The sequence below is a fragment of the Camponotus floridanus genome, unplaced genomic scaffold, assembly GCF_003227725.1.
Source record: "Camponotus floridanus strain SB8 unplaced genomic scaffold, Cflo_v7.5 scaffold39, whole genome shotgun sequence".
Taxonomy (NCBI): Eukaryota; Metazoa; Arthropoda; class Insecta; order Hymenoptera; family Formicidae; genus Camponotus; species Camponotus floridanus.
The window spans coordinates 1282176-1302342 of record NW_020229536.1 but is presented as its reverse complement, the minus strand read 5'-3'; the positions used below and the strand labels follow the sequence as shown (position 1 = coordinate 1302342).

The 20167-nt window shown below is 28.3% G+C and overlaps 2 protein-coding genes across 3 annotated transcripts; both read right to left on the bottom strand.

The window, feature by feature from the left end:
• Nucleotides 1–12902: 12902 nt before the first annotated feature.
• On the bottom strand, nucleotides 12903–16218 carry LOC105253383 (beta-catenin-like protein 1). Its single transcript, XM_025411320.1, is given in 11 exon segments — nucleotides 12903–13048; nucleotides 13147–13333; nucleotides 13383–13471; nucleotides 13474–13578; nucleotides 13774–13815; nucleotides 13818–13920; nucleotides 14032–14214; nucleotides 14296–14519; nucleotides 14874–15205; nucleotides 15283–15662; nucleotides 16028–16218. Coding segments are annotated over 11 exon segments (1764 nt in total). The 5' UTR covers nucleotides 16058–16218; the 3' UTR covers nucleotides 12903–12959.
• Nucleotides 16219–16855: 637 nt separating this feature from the next.
• Nucleotides 16856–19460, bottom strand: LOC112637040 (transmembrane protein 185A-like). 2 transcript variants are annotated; one of them, XM_025411318.1, is made up of 7 exons: nucleotides 19169–19460; nucleotides 18730–19075; nucleotides 18352–18651; nucleotides 18138–18261; nucleotides 17532–17757; nucleotides 17371–17449; nucleotides 16856–17159 (listed from the first exon to the last, which is right to left on the bottom strand). In XM_025411318.1, exons 1-5 carry the CDS (start codon nucleotides 19204–19206, stop codon nucleotides 17546–17548), a joined length of 1020 nt encoding a protein of 339 aa, XP_025267103.1. In that variant the 5' UTR covers nucleotides 19207–19460; the 3' UTR covers nucleotides 16856–17159; nucleotides 17371–17449; nucleotides 17532–17545. The 2 variants fall into 2 exon arrangements, with proteins under 2 accessions (XP_025267103.1, XP_025267104.1); XM_025411319.1 differs by having other exon boundaries at nucleotides 17532–17715.
• Between the last annotated feature and the right edge of the window lie 707 nt (nucleotides 19461–20167).

The window sequence follows — 20167 nt, the reverse complement described above, 5'->3', positions numbered from 1 at the left end:
GGTAATATAAATATGTTAACGTACGTAAGATATTTCGATGACAAACAGATAATAATATCAATCTTGGCGTAAACAATACATATTTTTATTATATTATATCATATTATATTATATTATATTATATTATATTTTACATATTTTAATACAGCAAATAATTTTTCGATATTGATCGCGATCGCGTCTAGAAAAGGATTTAACGGAGCGTCTTGTACTACTACTTTACTCTTTGAGTGTCATCGCGCGAATGATAATAGAACCGAACAAATTAATTCAAAAGACCGTGTTATTATTATTTTTGTACCGAAACATTTTTCAAGACTATGGCATATAAACATAAGAAACATATACGACGTATTTCGCACTACGATCTTTATTGCTCGAGTGTCCCTTTGTGAATGACCAAAACCGTATGACTAGCGCGCTATTGTTTACATCGTCAAGGCCGAACACCGTGTTATTGTCCGTTCGTCATATCGAAATATATTGTATTATATTATATTTTATTTTATATTATAATATAATATAATAAATACAGCAAATAATTTTTCGACATTGATCGCGATCGCGTCTAGAAAAGGATTTAACGGAGCGTCTTGTATACCACTACTTTACTCTTTGAGTGTCGACGCGCGAATAATAATAGAACCGAAAAAATTAGTCCGAAAGAGACCGTGTTATTATTATTTTTTTATCGAAACATTTTTCAAGACTATATAGCATATAAACATTAGCGCGCTATTACGGCACCAAGGTCGGTTATTGTTTGTTCATCATCGAAATATTTTACGTATTTTAATATATACATATATGTATATATGGAATATATTAAAGTATATAAAAGTATTTTAGATTACATAGATTTTTTAATTATAGGATTATTTATTAAAAGATTGATGTATGGAGTCTTTCATTATGTTTAGATTCATGATTCAATTATTTTATTGTGCGTTCTCACAATTCAAAATATTTCAATGATTGAAAAATAAAGCATCGCAGATATATTGTATTTGACTCTATAAATATCTATAAATGCTAAAGAAATAATTTCTGCTCGTAAAAATCGATTTCATATCGAAATAATAATTTATTATTTTAGATTTCTGTTACTATAATTCTTAGTTGATTAAATGAATAAATTACGATTAAATGCGATAGAGAATTTTTGTCGCGATTTGTATATAGATATTAATTATGTGTTATTTATAAAAGTTAATTAATCATATAGTTATAATAAATAATTTTCGGTGTTGATCGCGATCGCATCTAGAAAAGAAATTTAACGGCGTATCATTATATTACTCATTAAAAAATATTAGACAATAACATATAAAATTATATAAATATGAATAAATATGAAATTATATAAATCGTTTCATAATCGGCATGCAGATATTACAAATGCTATCTGCATCTGATTTATATAATTTTTCACATATCATTGTCTAATATTTTCGAATGTGTAATAATATTAATGTCACGTTGAAGGTAGATTAAAAGATAATCCGAAACGTTCGTATTTATTGTATGTATTGTGACGAGTAATTCGAAATATACTAATAATTTGAAATATATTAATAATTAAAAGAGAAAGGATTTTTCTTGTGCTCCAGTTATCGCGCTTTTAATTTTATTGGCTCTTAGTTATCAATTGTTTAGTTAATTTTTAATTATTATTATTTGAACCAATTTTTTATTTTAATTTTAATACTTATATTATTTAATATTTAAAAATAATATTTAAAAATAAACTAGAATATTTTTTGTTATAATTTATTTTCAATGATGAACCGTTGTGATAAAGACTATATTAAATTACATATAATAATGGCGATGGTGGATAGATAATGTGTGATTATAATATATAATATAATATAATATCGGGTAATATATTTTAATAATCAATTATACTTGATAGATAGATAGATAGATAGATAGATAGATAAATACATAGAGAGAAGAGAGAGATCACAAAACTTATTTATATTACAAATTTATTTAATATATACAAACGTTTTGCGTTACTTATGTTATCGACATTTCGTGTAGGAGGCATGGAATACAATCCGAAATTATGTTACCCATTGAAAACATTCGTAGATTTGACTACGTAGTTCATGTTTATATTTTTTTGTTTATAGGATGCATTGCTTTCAGAGATCGCCTAAAAGCAGACTATGACAAAACAGAATGAAAACTATGAACAATTTTGTTGTTTGTTTTATAGATTTTAAAAATGGCTTGTCGTATGCTACATATTTGTAGAGTTGTAAATAATTTGATAAAAATGTTCAATCTATAAACAATGGTAACGCAAATGAAATATATCATTGTCTCTAAATCATTATATGTAATTAACATATAATATGTATTTAAAATTAATTTATCAATTTAATTCTAATAAAATTATGAAATTTTTTTCAGGTATATATTATTGTTTAATATTGTTTAATTTATTGCTTGTCAGTCATTCACATTTATTAAAAATAGTCACTTTATTAAATAATGTGAGAAACTCTATGTTCTTTGCGAATAGTAAGTAGAACCTTTATGGATATAGCATTTTAATAATAGTTTATATTTACAGTAGAAAATAGTTTGTATTTCACTGTGCTTTTGTTCTATAGGACCTGAAGATGAATTATGAAAGGGTGTGACAAGTATCAGTAATGGCAGGAAGACGCAGAGGTAGAGCAAGAAGAGTAGTGAAAAGAGAGACCTAAATAAGGAGCAAATTATTGGCATGGGAAAAATTCCGATACAATTTCCTGGTCTGAACACTTCTGTGTTTAGAGGAAAAGAATTAATTCAACAGCTAAAACTGCTTGTAAATCTTGAAAGAGAGCAAAAACTTATGGAATTACCACAAAGTCAGACCAGACCAATGCAAGTAAAATTATCGCCATTGGAATGTGGTTGGAGGAGTGTTACAATGGATGGCAGAAACATTGAATCAGATCTTATTGGAAAAGGTTAATATTTATGCTATTACTGGATTATAATGGTTAAATTACACACATACAAAAATCATGTGATACGATGTCTATTTTCAATTTTTTTTTTTGATTTTTCAGTTCTAAATATTAGAATCTTATATAATTAATATCTTTGTTTTCTGCAGATACATTTGAAAGTTTTGAAACCTGCATTTTGGAAAACAAAATGATAACTTGTATGACCAGTAATTTAGCACGTAAGACTAGAATCAATTCATTTATAGTAATTGGGAATGGAAATGGATTGGCTGGATTTGCGTTATCAAAAGCCAAAGCATCCCTAAAGACGATTAAAAATAGGGCTGGTCCAAGATTAATGTATATTCCTATATATAAGGAACACACTGGTAACAAAATACTTGTCAATACTATATAATATAAAATTTATTTCTTCTCTTTTAATATCACTTTGTATTTTTCAGTGTTACATGATTTCTTTACACAGAGACTTTACATTTGAGAATATAAAAATATTTGTAAAGAAAATTCATGAAGGATAATGGGCTTGTTTGTCACCATGCGATAAAAGAAGCATGTTGTGAGATAATTGGCATAAAGGATATGTATGCCAAAGTACAAGGAGGAATGTAAAAGCATTCTAAACCGTATTGGTTTATTGCAATAGGTGTGAATATAAAGTATTTAAAGGCATATTATACTTTTTATTTAATTTATATTAGAAAGAAACATTTTTTATTTATAAAAATATATATACATATATATATATATATATATATATATATATATATATATATTAGACATAAAGCTAAAAAAAACGTGGATTGTGTCGATTAATTAATTAATTGTTTTATTTAATTATCAATTTATATATGTATATTATTAACAATGATTTTTTGTTTACTTAAACTTTATAAGGTTGTACATAAGAAACAATCTTTTTTATTTAGTATTTCAAGCATATTTTCATAGAACTTTAATTTAATTATTATATTATTAAAAATATTGAACAAAATAAAGAATTAAAGCTAGCTTTCTCTGCAGTCTCATGGCAGATTATATCAGTAATCATACTTTAATTATTGCAGTATATCATGAAACAAATCAATCTCAAAATAATAGAAATATTTGCAGAAATATCAACAATTTGCAGATGAAAAATGATAGCATTTAGTCAAAGTTAAATCAGAAAATGGGAATTATCCAGTAGTACTTGTTTCACCAGCGCAAATCAGAAAACCAGAAGTACCGTCAATAAGTCTCTCGATTTTATGCAGTATGTAATGGATAAAAGAATGGTGTTGAAAAAGAAGAAATTACTGCCATTCTTTACTAAATTTCCGTCTTACAAAAGAAAATTGGAATGTTGGATTTGAACGAACGAGAAACTCCGATGAAACGAAAATACAATTGTTAGCGAAATATGAAAAACTGCATTTTTTGACAGAAAAATATCCAGAGGCACAAATATTTTATAAACGAAAACCACGCAAAGATGAAACAATAGAATAAAGAAGCCGTATAATCATTGTACTTTCATGTATAAACGTTTCACAAAATAAAATCTTTATAAATGAAGCGTTACATTAGAAATATTAGTATAAAATTAAATATCCATGTGAGATTTAAAATTTTTTGTCCTTTTTTTTCTTTGGAATTTCTTGTACTTTTTTTCTAAAGATTCTTTAAGCGAGAACTGCTTCTTTCGCAAGACTATTGAACAATTTGAATATTTGATGTTTTTTTAGTAGTCTAAATTTCGTGAAAAAATTCGAGAGAAAATTAGATTTTATCGTATTACTGCACATATCGATTAAATGCTATATCAAATGCTATATGTAGTGTAAATATTTTAATTTTTTTGTATACGATCTATTTTTTATAATTTTTTCGTATACGATCTATTTTTTATTCTATCGATGTTTTCATAGCGATGCACATTGAGCATTTTACTTCATATATTTGAAATAAAAATATATTAAAGCAAATTATTTTGCAAATTTATTATTCTAATTTTTATTTAGAAAGAATAAGATTTAAAAAGACGTATGAATTTTTTCAGATTTGTTTACATATTTCTATTGCAAAAAACGCATCAGATAAAACTGACTTTTCTGTACATTTTAAATGTGCCAAAAGATTTGCTCTTTATTCCACTTACTGCAATAATGTACACTAAAAAAGACAGATCTATATTAAAAATGATAGATTAGTAGTATATTTAGTAGTTGGAAAGAAAGAGAGCAGAAATGAAAAGTGCATCTAGAGAATTTAAAAGAATAAAAAACAATTCTAAAAATAATACATAAAGATTAATATTATGTATTTTTTTCATGAGGAATGTGGAGCGCACATTTATGCATTTATTTATTTAGATGAGATTTACTTTAGAGCACATTCAGTATTCAATTTTAATTTTATTTTCTCTTTCTTATGATATATAAGTATAACATAATTACCTGTAAATGCTATCATTTTTGTGTGCTTACAGTGATACAGAAGCAACATTACAAGTACTATATTTACAGATAACATCTGTATAATAAAAAAAGCACCAAAGTCTAATGTTGAAAAAAGGGTAAATATTATAACCAGCATAAGTATCAATCAATTATTCCATCGCTCGGTTTCATTAGAGTTGCAATTTTCTTTTATAATATCATGAATATTTTAAATAAGATAAAGATTTCAGTACGTTTCAAATAAACATATATATTTTATGTATGTAATACTGCACACACATATTAAAAGGTGATAATATCGCAGTTAATAAGATACAATCCTGGCAATGTAGCGATTTTTGGATTCTGAAAATAATTTAATTTGATTTATTTTTAAGAAATGCGCACAATACTTGAGCAAATTATTTTTGTGCCACGTATTACCTGTGTAAAATTCCACACACAGTATCATATTGTCTGCGGTATATGAAAAGCTTCATCGATGAAATAATGTGATAATACAATTGAGATATAAGCAAAATAATATAGTACTTGTAATGAATAACGTTAATGTAGAATACATAAATATTTTATATTTTAATTTTATGTAATCGAGATGAGATAAGACACTCATGATTACTTTAAAAATGTGTCCACAAATATCATGTAACTTCAATAGCTGCACATTCGTCAAATTAATCTTATTACGTTAAATGAATCACAGCAGCTTGTTTTAATTTAATCTAACCTAACCAATTATATTATATGCTCCTCATTAAAATGTGTAAAACTGTACGTCGCACATTTAATGCGATTAATATACTACGTAATAAAATGTAATACACTAATGAAATAATTAAATATTATTTTTTAAAGCATGATACAATCCAGGCAGCATACGCTTGTATTTACATTCGATATCCAAAGTCACTGAAAGATTAGGTTAGGTTAGGTTAGGTTAGATCAAACAAATTTATCGTTTAACAGTTGGCAGCCCTACGTGATAGGCTGTGCAGCACTGCGCGCGCGTACAAAATAAATTTGAAATCGCTTGTAGCATAACCGTCTTCACGCGATTGACTTTATTTGAATTGCACGGAATCGAATTATGATGCGGCGCCGATTTGTCCGAATGTAATTCGGGATATCGCGATGCTGTATAAGCGTCGAATGAGCACGAATTGATATGACGTAAATATGATAAATCAAATCTACTCACCGGCTGTTCCACAGACCGCTCCTCCTCGGGACAGTTCGCTCGCCGCGGGACGACCAATTCCGATCTTGATGCACACAAACTCACACGATATCATCAACGCGAACGCGCGACACTTTATTCGGCACTCCCGATACTCGCTCGCATCCGATAATCATCATCAAGGGCGCGAATAACGCGACGCAATTTCGCTCCATCTTCGCGATGACGCCCTCACTGAATATCGTCAAAAATCGCTGTCGCGCGTTTCCATCGACACACTATAAAAGTCGCGCGATCATCCTTGGACACTTTCGACGCTCGTTCACTCGCGATATTCGTTTAAAAACGGTTAAAAGATGCGAAAAATGCGGACGTACGACGATCCGTGTAACTGCGTATGACTCCGATTCACGCGAAAACATGGCGGCCGTATGACGCGTTTGACGTAGCAGTGACGTCGCAGTGACGACGCAGTCACGCGCCAACATGGCGACCGAATCAGTGCGCATTCGTTCCTGCGCATGGCCATTCCAGCGCCCAACTTTGATTTCTGAATATTGTCTACGGCTTTAATTAATAGCACATAATGATAAATATATAAAGATGGAATCAATTAATCATATTGGTCATATATGTAGACTTGCCCGAATAAATAAGAAAAAATTGAGAGATATTTTTAATTTCTTTTTCTTTTAGTAAAGGATGGAAATGTCTATTCATAGGCCTGTTCTTTTTTTCCTCTTTCGCGCAATTTCGATTCAATATATAACGTAGAAAATTCATAGTATATTATGCTAATGATATGAATTACGAATGATTCGATTGTTTTATCGCGCTTTTCCAAAGTCAAATCTTATAATATTTACTTTTGCATTTTAAAAGACTGAGAGTCAACTAAATAAATAAATAAATAAATAAATGATGTTGAGAAAAAAAAGAAGACTCATAAATAAATAAATATATAAATATATAATAAAGATTGATATTAATATATACCATACGAACTTGTACGATCTCAAAATCTTTATCTTTTATTCCGTTACTCGAATACTTGTACGTTAACAGATTTAGGTTACACACATTGCATAAAGCTTCGATATTTTGCAATCTTACCTCATCTCAATTTGGAGAAGCACGTGCATTCCTTTCGATAAATGTCCGCACAAAAATATATCGTGCATCAAATAAATAAAAGTCATTCGATACTGTGCACGATTCTAATCGTACGAAATATATTCGACGATTTTTTTTGGATCACTGTATTATCGGAACGTGCGATCAGAACGATTCGAAAACGATGAATATACAGAGTTTGAAGAAAGATCCAATGCACGACAAATTATACTTGCGTTGATTAGTATTCATCAACACCGAAATGTTAATCGCGAATACGTGTACAACACTTCCATATATTTTTTTTCGTAAAGGACGATATACGAAATGCAATATTTCGCGCCTCGCCTTTCACACAATGCGGCCATCTTTTTTGCTGTTTAGTATCGCCATCTGCATTCGCGTTAAACGTCAGAATTACGTAGTTAGGATAATTCGACTGCCAGTAAAGTCATTTAGTGCATGTCGGTAAATAGATAATCACTTCGCGCAAGCATGATTTTTTTATTTGTAGTATAATAAAATATGTAATTAAAAATTCATGTAAGAAACGAATTTTTAATCAAATTACATATACTTATTCCGTTACTCTAATACTTATACGTTAACAGATTTAACTTACACACATTGCATAAAGCTTCCAGAGAAAAGTATCCAGAGGCACAAATATTTTATAAACGAAAACCATGCGAGGATGAAACAATAGATTAAAGAAGCCGTATAATCATTCTACTTTTATGTATAAACGTTTCACAAAATAAAATCTATATAAATGAAGTGTTACATTAAAAATATTAGTATAAAATTAAATATCCATGTCAGATTAAAAATTTTTAGGCCTTTTTTTTCTTTAGAATTTTTTTATTTTTTTTTTCTAAAGATTCTTTAAGGAGAACTGCTTCTTTCGCAAGGACTATTGAACCAATTTGAATATTTGATATTTTCTAGTAGTTTAAATTTCGTGAAAAATTCGAGAGAAAATTAGATTTTATGTATTACTGCACATATTGATTAAATGCTATATCAAATATGTAGTGTAAATATTTTAATTATTTTGTATACGATCTACTTTTTATTCTATCTATGTTTTCATAGTGATGCACCTTGAGCACTTTGCTTCATATGTCTACAATAAAAATATATTAAAGCAAATTATTTGGTAAATTTTATTTCTAATTTTTATTTAGAAAGATTAAGATAAAAAGACGTATGAATTTTTCAGATATTTCTATGAAAAAAAACGCATCAGAGAAACTGACTTTCCTGTACATTAAATGTGCCAAAAGATTTGCTCTTATTCCACTTACTGCAATAATGTACACTAAAAATGACAGATCTATATTAAAAATGATAGATCTATATTTAGTAGTTGAAAAGAAAGAGAGTGGAAATAAAAGTGTATCTAGAGATTTAAAAGAATAAAACAAATCTAAAAATAATAATACATAAAGATTAATATTATGTATTTTTTCATGAGGAATGTGGGGCGCACATTTATGCATTTATTATTAGATGAGATTTACTTTAGAGCACATTCCAGTATTCACTTTTATTTTATTTTCNAGATTTAAAATTTTTTGTCCTTTTTTTTCTTTAGAATTTTGTGTACTTTTTTTTTAAAGATTCTTTAAGGCGAGAACTGCTTTTTCGCAAGACTATTGAACAATTTGAATATTTGATGTTTTTTTAGTAGTTTAAATTTCGTGAAAAATTCGAGAGAAAATTTAATTTTATCGTATTACTGCACATATGATTAAATGCTATATCAATATGTATGTGTAAATAATTTTAAATTTTTTTGTATTACGTCTATTTTTTTATTCTATCGATATTTTCATAGTGATGCACTTGAGCATTTTTACTCATATTTGCAATAAAAATATATTGAAGCAAATTATTTTGCAAATTTTATTATTCTACATTTTATTTAGAAAGATAAGATTTAAAAAGACGTATGATTTTTTCAGATTTTTTTCATTTTCTATTGAAAAAAACGTATCAGATAAACTGACTTTCCTGTACATTTTAAATGTGCCAAAGATTTGCTCTTTATTCCAACTTACTGCAATAATGTACACTAAAAATGACAGATCTATATTAAAAATGATAGATCTATATTTATAGTTGGAAAGAAAGAGAGGAGAAATGAAAAGTGCATCTAGAGAATTTAAAAGAATAAAAATCTAAAAATAATAATACATAAAAATTAATATTGTATTTTTTCATGAGGAATGTGGGGCGCACATTTATGCATTTATTTATTTAGATGAAATTTTACTTTAGTAGCACATTCAGTATTCAACTTTAATTTTTATTTTTTCTTTCTTATGATATATAAGTATAACATAATTACCTGCAAATGCTATTATTTTGTTGTGCTTACAGTGATACAGAAGCAACATTACAAGTACTATATTTACAGATAACATCTGTATAATGAAAAAAGCACCAAAAATCTAATGATGAAAAAAGGATAAATATTGTAGCATAAGTATCAACCAATTATTCCACCGCTCTGTTTTCATTAGAGTTGCAATACTTTTTATATCATAAATATTATAAATAAGATAAAGATTTCCGTACGTTTCAAATAATTTATATACTTTATGTATGTAATACTGTGCACACATATTAAATGGTGATAATATCGCACTTATAATAAGATACAATCCTGGCAATGTAGCGATGTTTGATTCTGAAAATAATTTTATTGATTTATTTTAAGAAATGCGCACAATACTTGAGAGCAAATTATTTTTGTGCCACGTATTACCTGTGTAAAATTCCACACACAATATCATATTGTCTGTGGTATATGAAAAGCTTCATCGATGAAATAATGTGATAATACAATTGAGATATAAGCAAAATAATATAGTACTTGTAATGAATAACGTTAATGTGGAATACATAAATATTTTATATTTTAATTTTATGTAATCGAGATGAGATAAGACACTCATGATTACTTTAAAAATGTGTCCAAATATCATGTAACTTCAATAGCTGCACATTCGTCAAATTAATCTTATTACGTTAAATGAATCACAGCAGCTTGTTTTAATTTAATCTAACCTAACCAATTATATTATATGCTCCTCATTAAAATGTGTAAAACTGTACGTCGCACATTTAATGCGATTAATATACTACATAATAAAATGTAATACACTAATGAAATAATTAAATATTATTTTGAAAGCATGATACAATCCAGGCAGCATACGCTTATATTTACATTCGATATCCAAAGACACTGAGAGATTAGGTTAGGTTAGGTTAGGTTAGATCAAACAAATTTATCGTTTAACAGTTGGCAGCCCTACGAGATAGGCTGTGCAGCACTGCGCGCGCGTACAAAATAAATTTGAAATCGCTTGTAGCATAACCATCTTCACGCGATCGACTTTATTTGAATTGCATGGAATCGAATTATGATGCGGCGCCGATTTGTCCGAATGTAATTCGAGACATCGCGATGCTGTATAAGCGTCGAATGAGCACGAATTGATATGACGCAAATATGATAAATCAAATCTACTCACCGGCTGTTCACAGACCGCTCCTCCTCGGGACAGTTCGCTCGCCTCGGGACGATCCATTCCGATCTTGATGCACACAAACTCACACGATATCATCACGCGAACGCGCGACACTTTATTCGGCACTCCCGATACTCGCTCGCATCCGATAATCATCATCAAGGGCGCGAATAACGCGACGCATTTTCGCTCCATTTTCGCGATGACGCCATCACTGAATATCGTCAAAATCGCTGTCGCGCGTTTCCATCGACACACTATAAAAGTCGCGCGATCATCCTTCGACACTCTCGACGCTCGTTCACTCGCGATATTCGTTTAAAAACGGTTAAAAGATACGAAAATGCGGACGTACGACGATCCGTGTAACTGCGTATGACTCCGATTCACGCGCCAACATGGCGGCCGTATGACGCGTTTGACGTAGCAGTGACGTAGAGTGACGAAGCAGTCACGCGCCAACATGGCGGCCGAACCAGTGCGCATTCGTTTCTGCGCATGGCCATTCCTGCGCGCAACTTTGATTTCTGAATATTGTCTACGGCTTTAATTAATAGCACATAATGATAAATATATAAAGATGGAATCAATTAATCATATTGGTCATATATGTAGACTTGCCCGAAGAAAGAGAGAAAAAATTGAGAGATATTTTTAATTTCTTTTTTTTTTTTAGTAAAGGATGGAAATGTCTATTCATAGGCTTGTTCTTTTTTTCCTCTTTCGCGTAATTTCGATTCAATATATAACGTAAAAAATTCATAGTAATATTATGCTAATGATTTGAATTACGAATGATTCATAAATATATAATATAAGTATATAATATAAATATATATATAAATAATAGCGTGAAAAGAGAGACATACTAATATTTTTATATAATAAATTATTATTAATTAAACTATTTATATTTTTATTTATATTATTTATATTATCAGAGGGACATATATGTTACCCTCTGAGAACATTCGTGGACATTGTTTTGTAGTTTATGTCCTCGTTTTTAATGTCCATAGAGGAAGTATCGCTTCTAGGGATCATCTAAAAGCTGGCCATGACATCTCTCAGTCTTCTCTCTGCAGCTAAAAAGAACAGGCCCTTTAAGCGGCCTTTTCATTGACGCTACTTTTTAGCGTCAATGAAATTGCACCTTTTAAGGTGCGGCCTCATTGACGCTAAAAAGTAGCGTCAACCATTGGTTGAACAAGGAGATAAGTATAGTTGCTTCATTGTTCAACCATGGTTGACGCTACTTTTTAGCGTCAATGAGGCCGCATCTTTAGGAAAGAGGCGTCGAAAACATTTTCATTTTGGCGGGAAAAATTAACCCGTAAAAAGGCAGAAATTGAGAATTATACAAATGCAAAAATATATATTTTTTAAATTGTAATATATATATATACTACTATGTTAATGTATTTACTTGTATTTCAAAGTTTGTTATAATTTTTTTATATTATTTTAATGGAAACAAAACGTAAAATATATTTTCATCATACACTTAATATGCATAAAATTGATTTTGCTCGAATTTTGAAAAGATTTGTATCATTTTTGGCTAAACCTCAATTAATAGCATTGTTTAGACATCTATCTACACATTTGTGTGTGCTTATACTATGTTTTTTATTATATTATACATTACATAACAATATAAAGTTATTAAATCTTACTATGATTTATAAGGATATATTTGACATCAATATACATATCAAAATTTGTCAATTAATTGTAAGATATGTTGTTGCTCTGCTTCTTTCCATTCTGTATCACCAGCATCTCCTAAGTTACCAGCATATTCTGTTTTTTAAATGAAAAATATACATTATGAATATTTTTTTTTAGTACAGATTTATAATTTAATCTATGAAATTTTAAATAAGATATACACAATCGACCTCTCATAATATGTCGTATTGTTTTAAGAGATGCTCTTCTCTGTGCTAAGATTCTTGTTACTCGTTGTTTGACTGCAGGTGGACAGCCAGTGCAAGCTTCTAAAAGCACATAATCTACTAATTGCAATATAAATAATCCGCCATCTAATCTTCTTAAATAAGATTCTTCTTCATCTTCATCCTCCTTGTAATAAATAAGAAGATAAAAATTTTCAATTTTTAGTTATTAGATATATATTTCTGATTGTTCTGATTATGCATATCTACCTTCCATTCTTTTCTACTTCCTCTACTTTTTCAAGATATTTGAAATGTAATTCCATTATCGATCTACTTTCTCATAATCATTCTCTGTAAATTTACTAAGTAGTCTTTGACGCTGTTGTCCTTTGCAATTTCTCAGCATACTTGCTATGATGGAAACTACATGTTCTGCAAAATTATTTAGCATTTCAATGGTTCAGTTTTAAAAACTTTTAAATAATATTAAATAATATATTTAAATTATAAATATTATTTAAATAATATTTTTTAAATAATATTATAATATTATAATAGATATAAATTATACATACAAAATTAGAAATCGCCCTATGCATATTTCTAATTTTAATTTAATTTATGTACCTTCATGTTCTTCTGCAGTAAGCATTTTTTTTCTATTTTTGTTGGAGTTTTCATAAACAAGGGAAATATTGTTCTTAATCCAAGAATATCTACAAATTTGCTGCAATTATCTTTTCCATCTGGACCATTCATAGCATGATCTAAAACCTACATTAATAATAATAACAATTAATAACAATAATAATAATTAATAATAATAATTAATATTAATAATAATTTATATTGATATGATTAATTATTCTGCTATAATATATTTACTTTAAGAGATCCATTCCGTGACATTTTCTTTTCTCGCAACATTAAATTCATAAGTTGAAGACCTTCACCACGTAAAAATCTATCGCGATTAACAGTAGCCATTAAACTTGAACATAAAACATTAAATAAATTTTCCATCATCTCTTGTTCTTCTGCAGTCTGTGGATCATGTCTCTTATAATACTGCAAATCCAATTTTAAAATGATTAAACTAGGTATATACGTAATTATATGTATAAAGTTTATGAAAATATAAATGCATACAGCTAATTGTTGTAATAAAACATCAATTCCATCTAAGTCACCCAAAAGAAGTCTATTATCTGGTGTATGCTGCAAAAGTATAGACAAGAGTTCACTAGCATAAAGCTTGTTTGGATCAAAAGGTGTTTTTGTTTTAATTCGACGCAATAACCATTGCATTAAACCTTGTTTTCCTGCATCTGCACATAAATCTGGTCTAAACTCCAGGAGATTCTCAAAAATAGCTGAAAGTCAAATTATTTTTTTTATAGTGACATTTTTAATAAAAATTTTTTATCAATATATTAATCATGTTTTCAAAATAGTTTATAAAATATTTGAAAATTTGATTAGCAAGTAATAATGTATATGTTATAATAAAATGCTTGAAATAGGCTGAGAATACGTATAAATGGAAGCAAGAGAAATACAGATTCTATATACTTAATATTAATATTTTCTAAAGTATCTTTAAAATATATACAATCAATGTATATTGATTAAAAGTTTTATTAAAAATCACTTTTTGTGAAGAAAAATAATTTAATAATATACTTTTTATAATTGTCAACATGATATTCTTTCCCTTAAATAATTACCAAGTGTGTTAAAAACACCATCACTTTCTTCTTTCACTGTCTCATCAAGTCTTTCAAGATTTTGTACTAGAAGAGCGCAAACTTGTTGTTCCAATAAAGCATCAATGAGTGTATCTGCACCTTCTTGACTCTCGTGCAATATATCTACATCAGTCAATTCTTGCAGAAGATCTACTACACCAACTGCTATGTCAGTATTTTCATGAGATAATAACTCAAGTAAAGAAGGCACAGCGCCTAATTCTACCATCAATTGATACAAATCTGGATTAGTTGCTACAATATGCAACTCTTGCAAAGTTTCATGCAATTCCACCTCAGATTCCATAAATCTGTAAAATCCCAGCTTAGAGAAATAATTATATCTTAAGAATTTTGTGTTTCAAAATACTAACTTATATATACATACTTCTCTGGTTGATCTGGAAATTTAACTCTCATTTCCTGGTTTCGAAGACCTCTCTTCTCAAATAAAAGAATCATACGTTTAAGCGTCGCCTCATCTAATGCTTCAACCTCGGGTGCCTCAGTTTCTACATATTTTAATATATCTTGTTTCTCCTTCTCCGTCAGTTGTGGTTCTATCACATCATGAGTTGATGAGGGTACGGCAGATCTAATAGGTGTGGGAGGTTCGCTCTCCCTAGATGATATTACTTCAACTTCTTTTTGTTGCCGTTGACGTGCATGGTATGGAGTTTTTATTACTCTTTTTGGTTTTTTCGGATTTTCCCATTCATCCTCATCATCCTCTTCCCCTGCTGCTGGCCGTTTTGGTGTATTTGGAGGCTACACATATTATTATCACATGATGTATTTAATTGTACTCATATTGTTGTAATAAAGAAATAACAAGAAATTTAATAAATATATATATATAGTTAGTATAATGTATAGTTTACAAACATTTTTTTATTAAATTCCTCTTTTGCTTCACACACACACACACACACACACATATATATATATATATTTTTTTTTATTGAGGTATTTAATTTCACGATTTTTTTTACACTTTCTGTTTATAAAATCAATATTCCTTCATTCATTTTTTATATGAAAATATATGAAAATGTGAGGTTAAATTAAATAGTGTACATATAGTAGTTTGACATAATAAAAATAAATCCTTACTCGAAAATTTTAATACATACTTTATAAGATAACAGTTCTCCGATATCCATCTGTCTAGCGCAAGTTGTTTGAAAATTATGAGCAAAATATGTAAATAATTTGTATTGAAAACAATCTTATATCATTGATATTCCAATGATGTCAGATAGTGTATGTAATGGATTTTTGTATTCTTGACTGATTGTGAACTATTGTCCATGTGTGACATATATATGATGTGTGATATCCAATAGGAGGATTTATTTTCTAGTGAAAATGTCGTTAGTTATAACTCGCTTATTTTCTATTGGATATCAAACTGTTGTATATACATCGCACGTGTAAAATTTATAAATTTTCCATATGAGAAAGAAATTAGCCATAATATACTAAATAAAATATTTTTCATAAATTACACATAACTTTCAAGCTTTGATTATATAAGTTTTAACTTTGATTATATTTTATATAGTGTTTTAACTTTGATTATATTTTATATAGTGTCAAAGCTTTCAAAAATATTTAAATATTACAATGAACAAAAAATTCAATGTATTTTTGTTCACAGCATTTATATTTGCAGTAAAATGTTGTTGAACAAAATTACATATATTAATAATGAAAGAAATTATATATAGTTTATTATATTACAAATATGTATATATTAAGATAACATTATATATATATATATATATATATATATATATATATATATATATATATACACACATTTTATATTACCTGAAATATTAGATAATAGTGTAACTAAAATTAATAAATCATTGCTACTGATACCAAAAAATAGAAATTTTATTAGATTATATCTTTAAATGTTATATATATATATATCTTATTATATATAACATGTTTTACTAGTATTTATCTACCACAATGCGGTAGATCCATATTTAATGTCTATCATACATGATGTTATTGTGATATAACAGTCTGTACATTATTTCTACATTATAATATAATAAATGATTGGGTATTCAATATTACAATATCCAGCAACATTAACAGTAACATGGCTTTTCTAGATTTATCCAGCTCTTTTTACAATTTCTTAATTTTTTTTTTGACATTCTGCTATCCTAGAGATACGAAGTGTTCAGTCTTATATTCCAGCCAACATATACATCCATTTAATATAATCTCTTGACTTAATAAGGCCTAGAATAAAGTACATGTAAGCACAATAGCTATATTTTCTATTATTTTATATTTGGAATTTTTCTTTCCACAATTTTTCATGAAATATATATATATATATATATATATATATATATATACATATATCACATTAAGAAAATTATATACTTTTTTGTTTGATTGTAAAATATATTTTGAATTATATATTTTATATATGTATTTAAATGTATACCTGACTATTTTATATCAGATATTTGGCCTCTATATAAGTCAATCGCATTAAAAATAATATTTAAATATACAAGTTAACCCTGCAAAATATAATAAAATATATATATTACATTGCAAAATATATAAGCCATATAGTAGTTCTTAAATCTCTATGATGAATACCTGCTTTGAGCCACTCAGTCAGGCATGTCTATAGAGATTATAGGCACAACAGGTTTCATTAGGTCGATTTTCTTAATAAGTTTTTCACTCTTTTCCGTGATCATCGGTTCAGATGGCGGTTGATCTCGTTCATCCCTTGGTTGATATGAAATATTACCATATTCTTGGAGCAATGGACATAAACCTAGTAGGAAGTGACAAAAGTCTTTTCTGATACCAAACCACCCTGGACAAAAATTCCATCATTCTTATATCCTAATTAAAATTAATCATAAAAAGATATATGTATGTTTTACATAAAAAAGAAAAAAGTTAGGACTTATAAAATATTTATTAAATCGAGTAAAAAAAATATGTCTAATAAATATAAGATAAAAAATCAACTGTATCAGAATTAAATTGAACAAGATTGAATTTTTAGATCAATATTCATCACATATTTTTTACTCGATTTAGTGTATGTTTATCTTAAGTTCTTAAGTCCTTTTTTTTTAACATTTTATATGTATATGTGTGTATGTTATGTATATGTAATATTTTAAAAATAATAATATATCATTCTAAGCAATATTATTAAATAACAAAGTCTACAAGATTGTGTCTTACATCTATTTCCACCTTTTGCACCAAAAGACATAAAAATAAGAGTTATATGTGACACAAGGAGTGGCATTGCCACTGTTGTATAATTTATTGAAATATCTCCATCCAATTTATTTGCTAATAGTACCTAAAGCAGGAAATAATAAATAAATAAATAGTACAAAAGAAAATAGAATATGATCTACTTAAGTAAATAGATAAAAAGATGCAGTTATACCTGGAACACCAAAATGGGAACGACGAGAAATGTATATGCTAACGCCGAATTCAAGGAGGTCCGCCTCTGACGAGCATTGATCTGTGGTGTTCTTAATAAAACAGCAGCAAATACTATTGCATATAAAACAGCTACTAAGGATAAACAAAGCAATGCCCATACTGGCACAAACACAACTTCCCAACTCCACGTTATAAAACCATCCAATCTCAAGGCTAGAAAAATAAATTGCAATACATTTACTGCACAGAATAATTCGAGCTCAAACGATCGATCGTGTTTGACAGCCCAGATGCAAACCTAAATCACAATAAAATATTGTCAGAAGACATTAAATAATTATACAAATTGTTGAGTTTTGAAAGGTATATTACTTACCGCAATAGATACTATTGAGATGAATATCAAGGGTATAAATACAAGTATCCATAAGTGTCTTTCTGATTCTAACTTGTCACACACCAACAATTCAAACATTAATAGAATTAAATGTAACGCCAAGGTAATGAGCATCGCTTTATAATGTACATAGGCATCTCCTTCCAATCTTGCATGTGGATGTCTCCACCAAACATAACTTCCAATTATAGCTCCCAAAATTACCATGCTTTTCCAAAACCATATCGGACTAAATATTGACCAGTAACTCCATTCTATGAAGCCATCCAATCGAAGAGCAAATAGAGATGTAAATATCATTAAACAGGAATGTACCAAAAATTTACTGGAATTAAAAATTAACATCAAAATTAACTTCATATTTATATTTATTAATATACTTGAAATCATGTATTATATCAAATAATGTAAAAGTTACCTTGGATTGAAGTCTTGAAAAAGTGTTTGCAAATTCATAATTATCGGAGCGATTATGTAGGCCAATTAATCGAAGAGGATCTTTATATGATTTGTCGAATAGAGATACATGCTACAATAAGAGCATGCGATTTCATTTACCACGGATATTACTACGAAAAAACGCAAGCGTCAGCTCCTGCATCTGCATTCAGAAAAATAATAAGTTACAATCCCTCGCAACCAAAATTTCGAACATACTGAACAATATTGAAAGATAGTGACTGAAACAGCTAATAATTATCGGTTGTTTCGATTTCCCTTACCATTTCACTCTCTTTCTCTTTCTCTCTTTCTCATTCTCTCTTTTCCTCTCTCATATTTCACTATATATAACAATATAATGTTTCAAAATTTACTCCTTGGAATGGAATAGCATTTGACTGACCAATCAGAATAAAGGAACTTTTGTTTCTTCTGTCCTGATTGGTCGAATTAAACACTACTCTACTGCAAGGAAAATTTTTGAACGCAACTTTCCAACAAGAAACACTGGATTTAAAAAAATTTTTATTCAATAGCCAATCGCGTGACTTATGTTTTTTACTCCTAAAATAATTTTAATAAAAATTGTGTAAGAAAGTGCATATATTTTATATATCTCTGCTTTTTTTAAAAAAATCTACTAGACTTTTTATTTCCCTAAAATATCCTAAAAAAAAACAAAATTCCTAAAGACTAACATTTGGGGGAAAATTTTCTAATGTGGCAACACTACAGTGTCACAGACATGCGCTTTATGGAATTCAGCTCATTACAAAAAAAGGAAGAGAGATAGAAAAAAGAAGCTGTTGATCATCTGATATATGAAAATATGAAAATTTTTCATTTAGAATGAAACGAAAAAATATATATTTCATATATTAACTAAACATATATTATTCTTTTAAAAATTCTTTGAAAAAATATATATATTTTAATATATATATTTTAATATATATATTTTTTCCATAAACACATC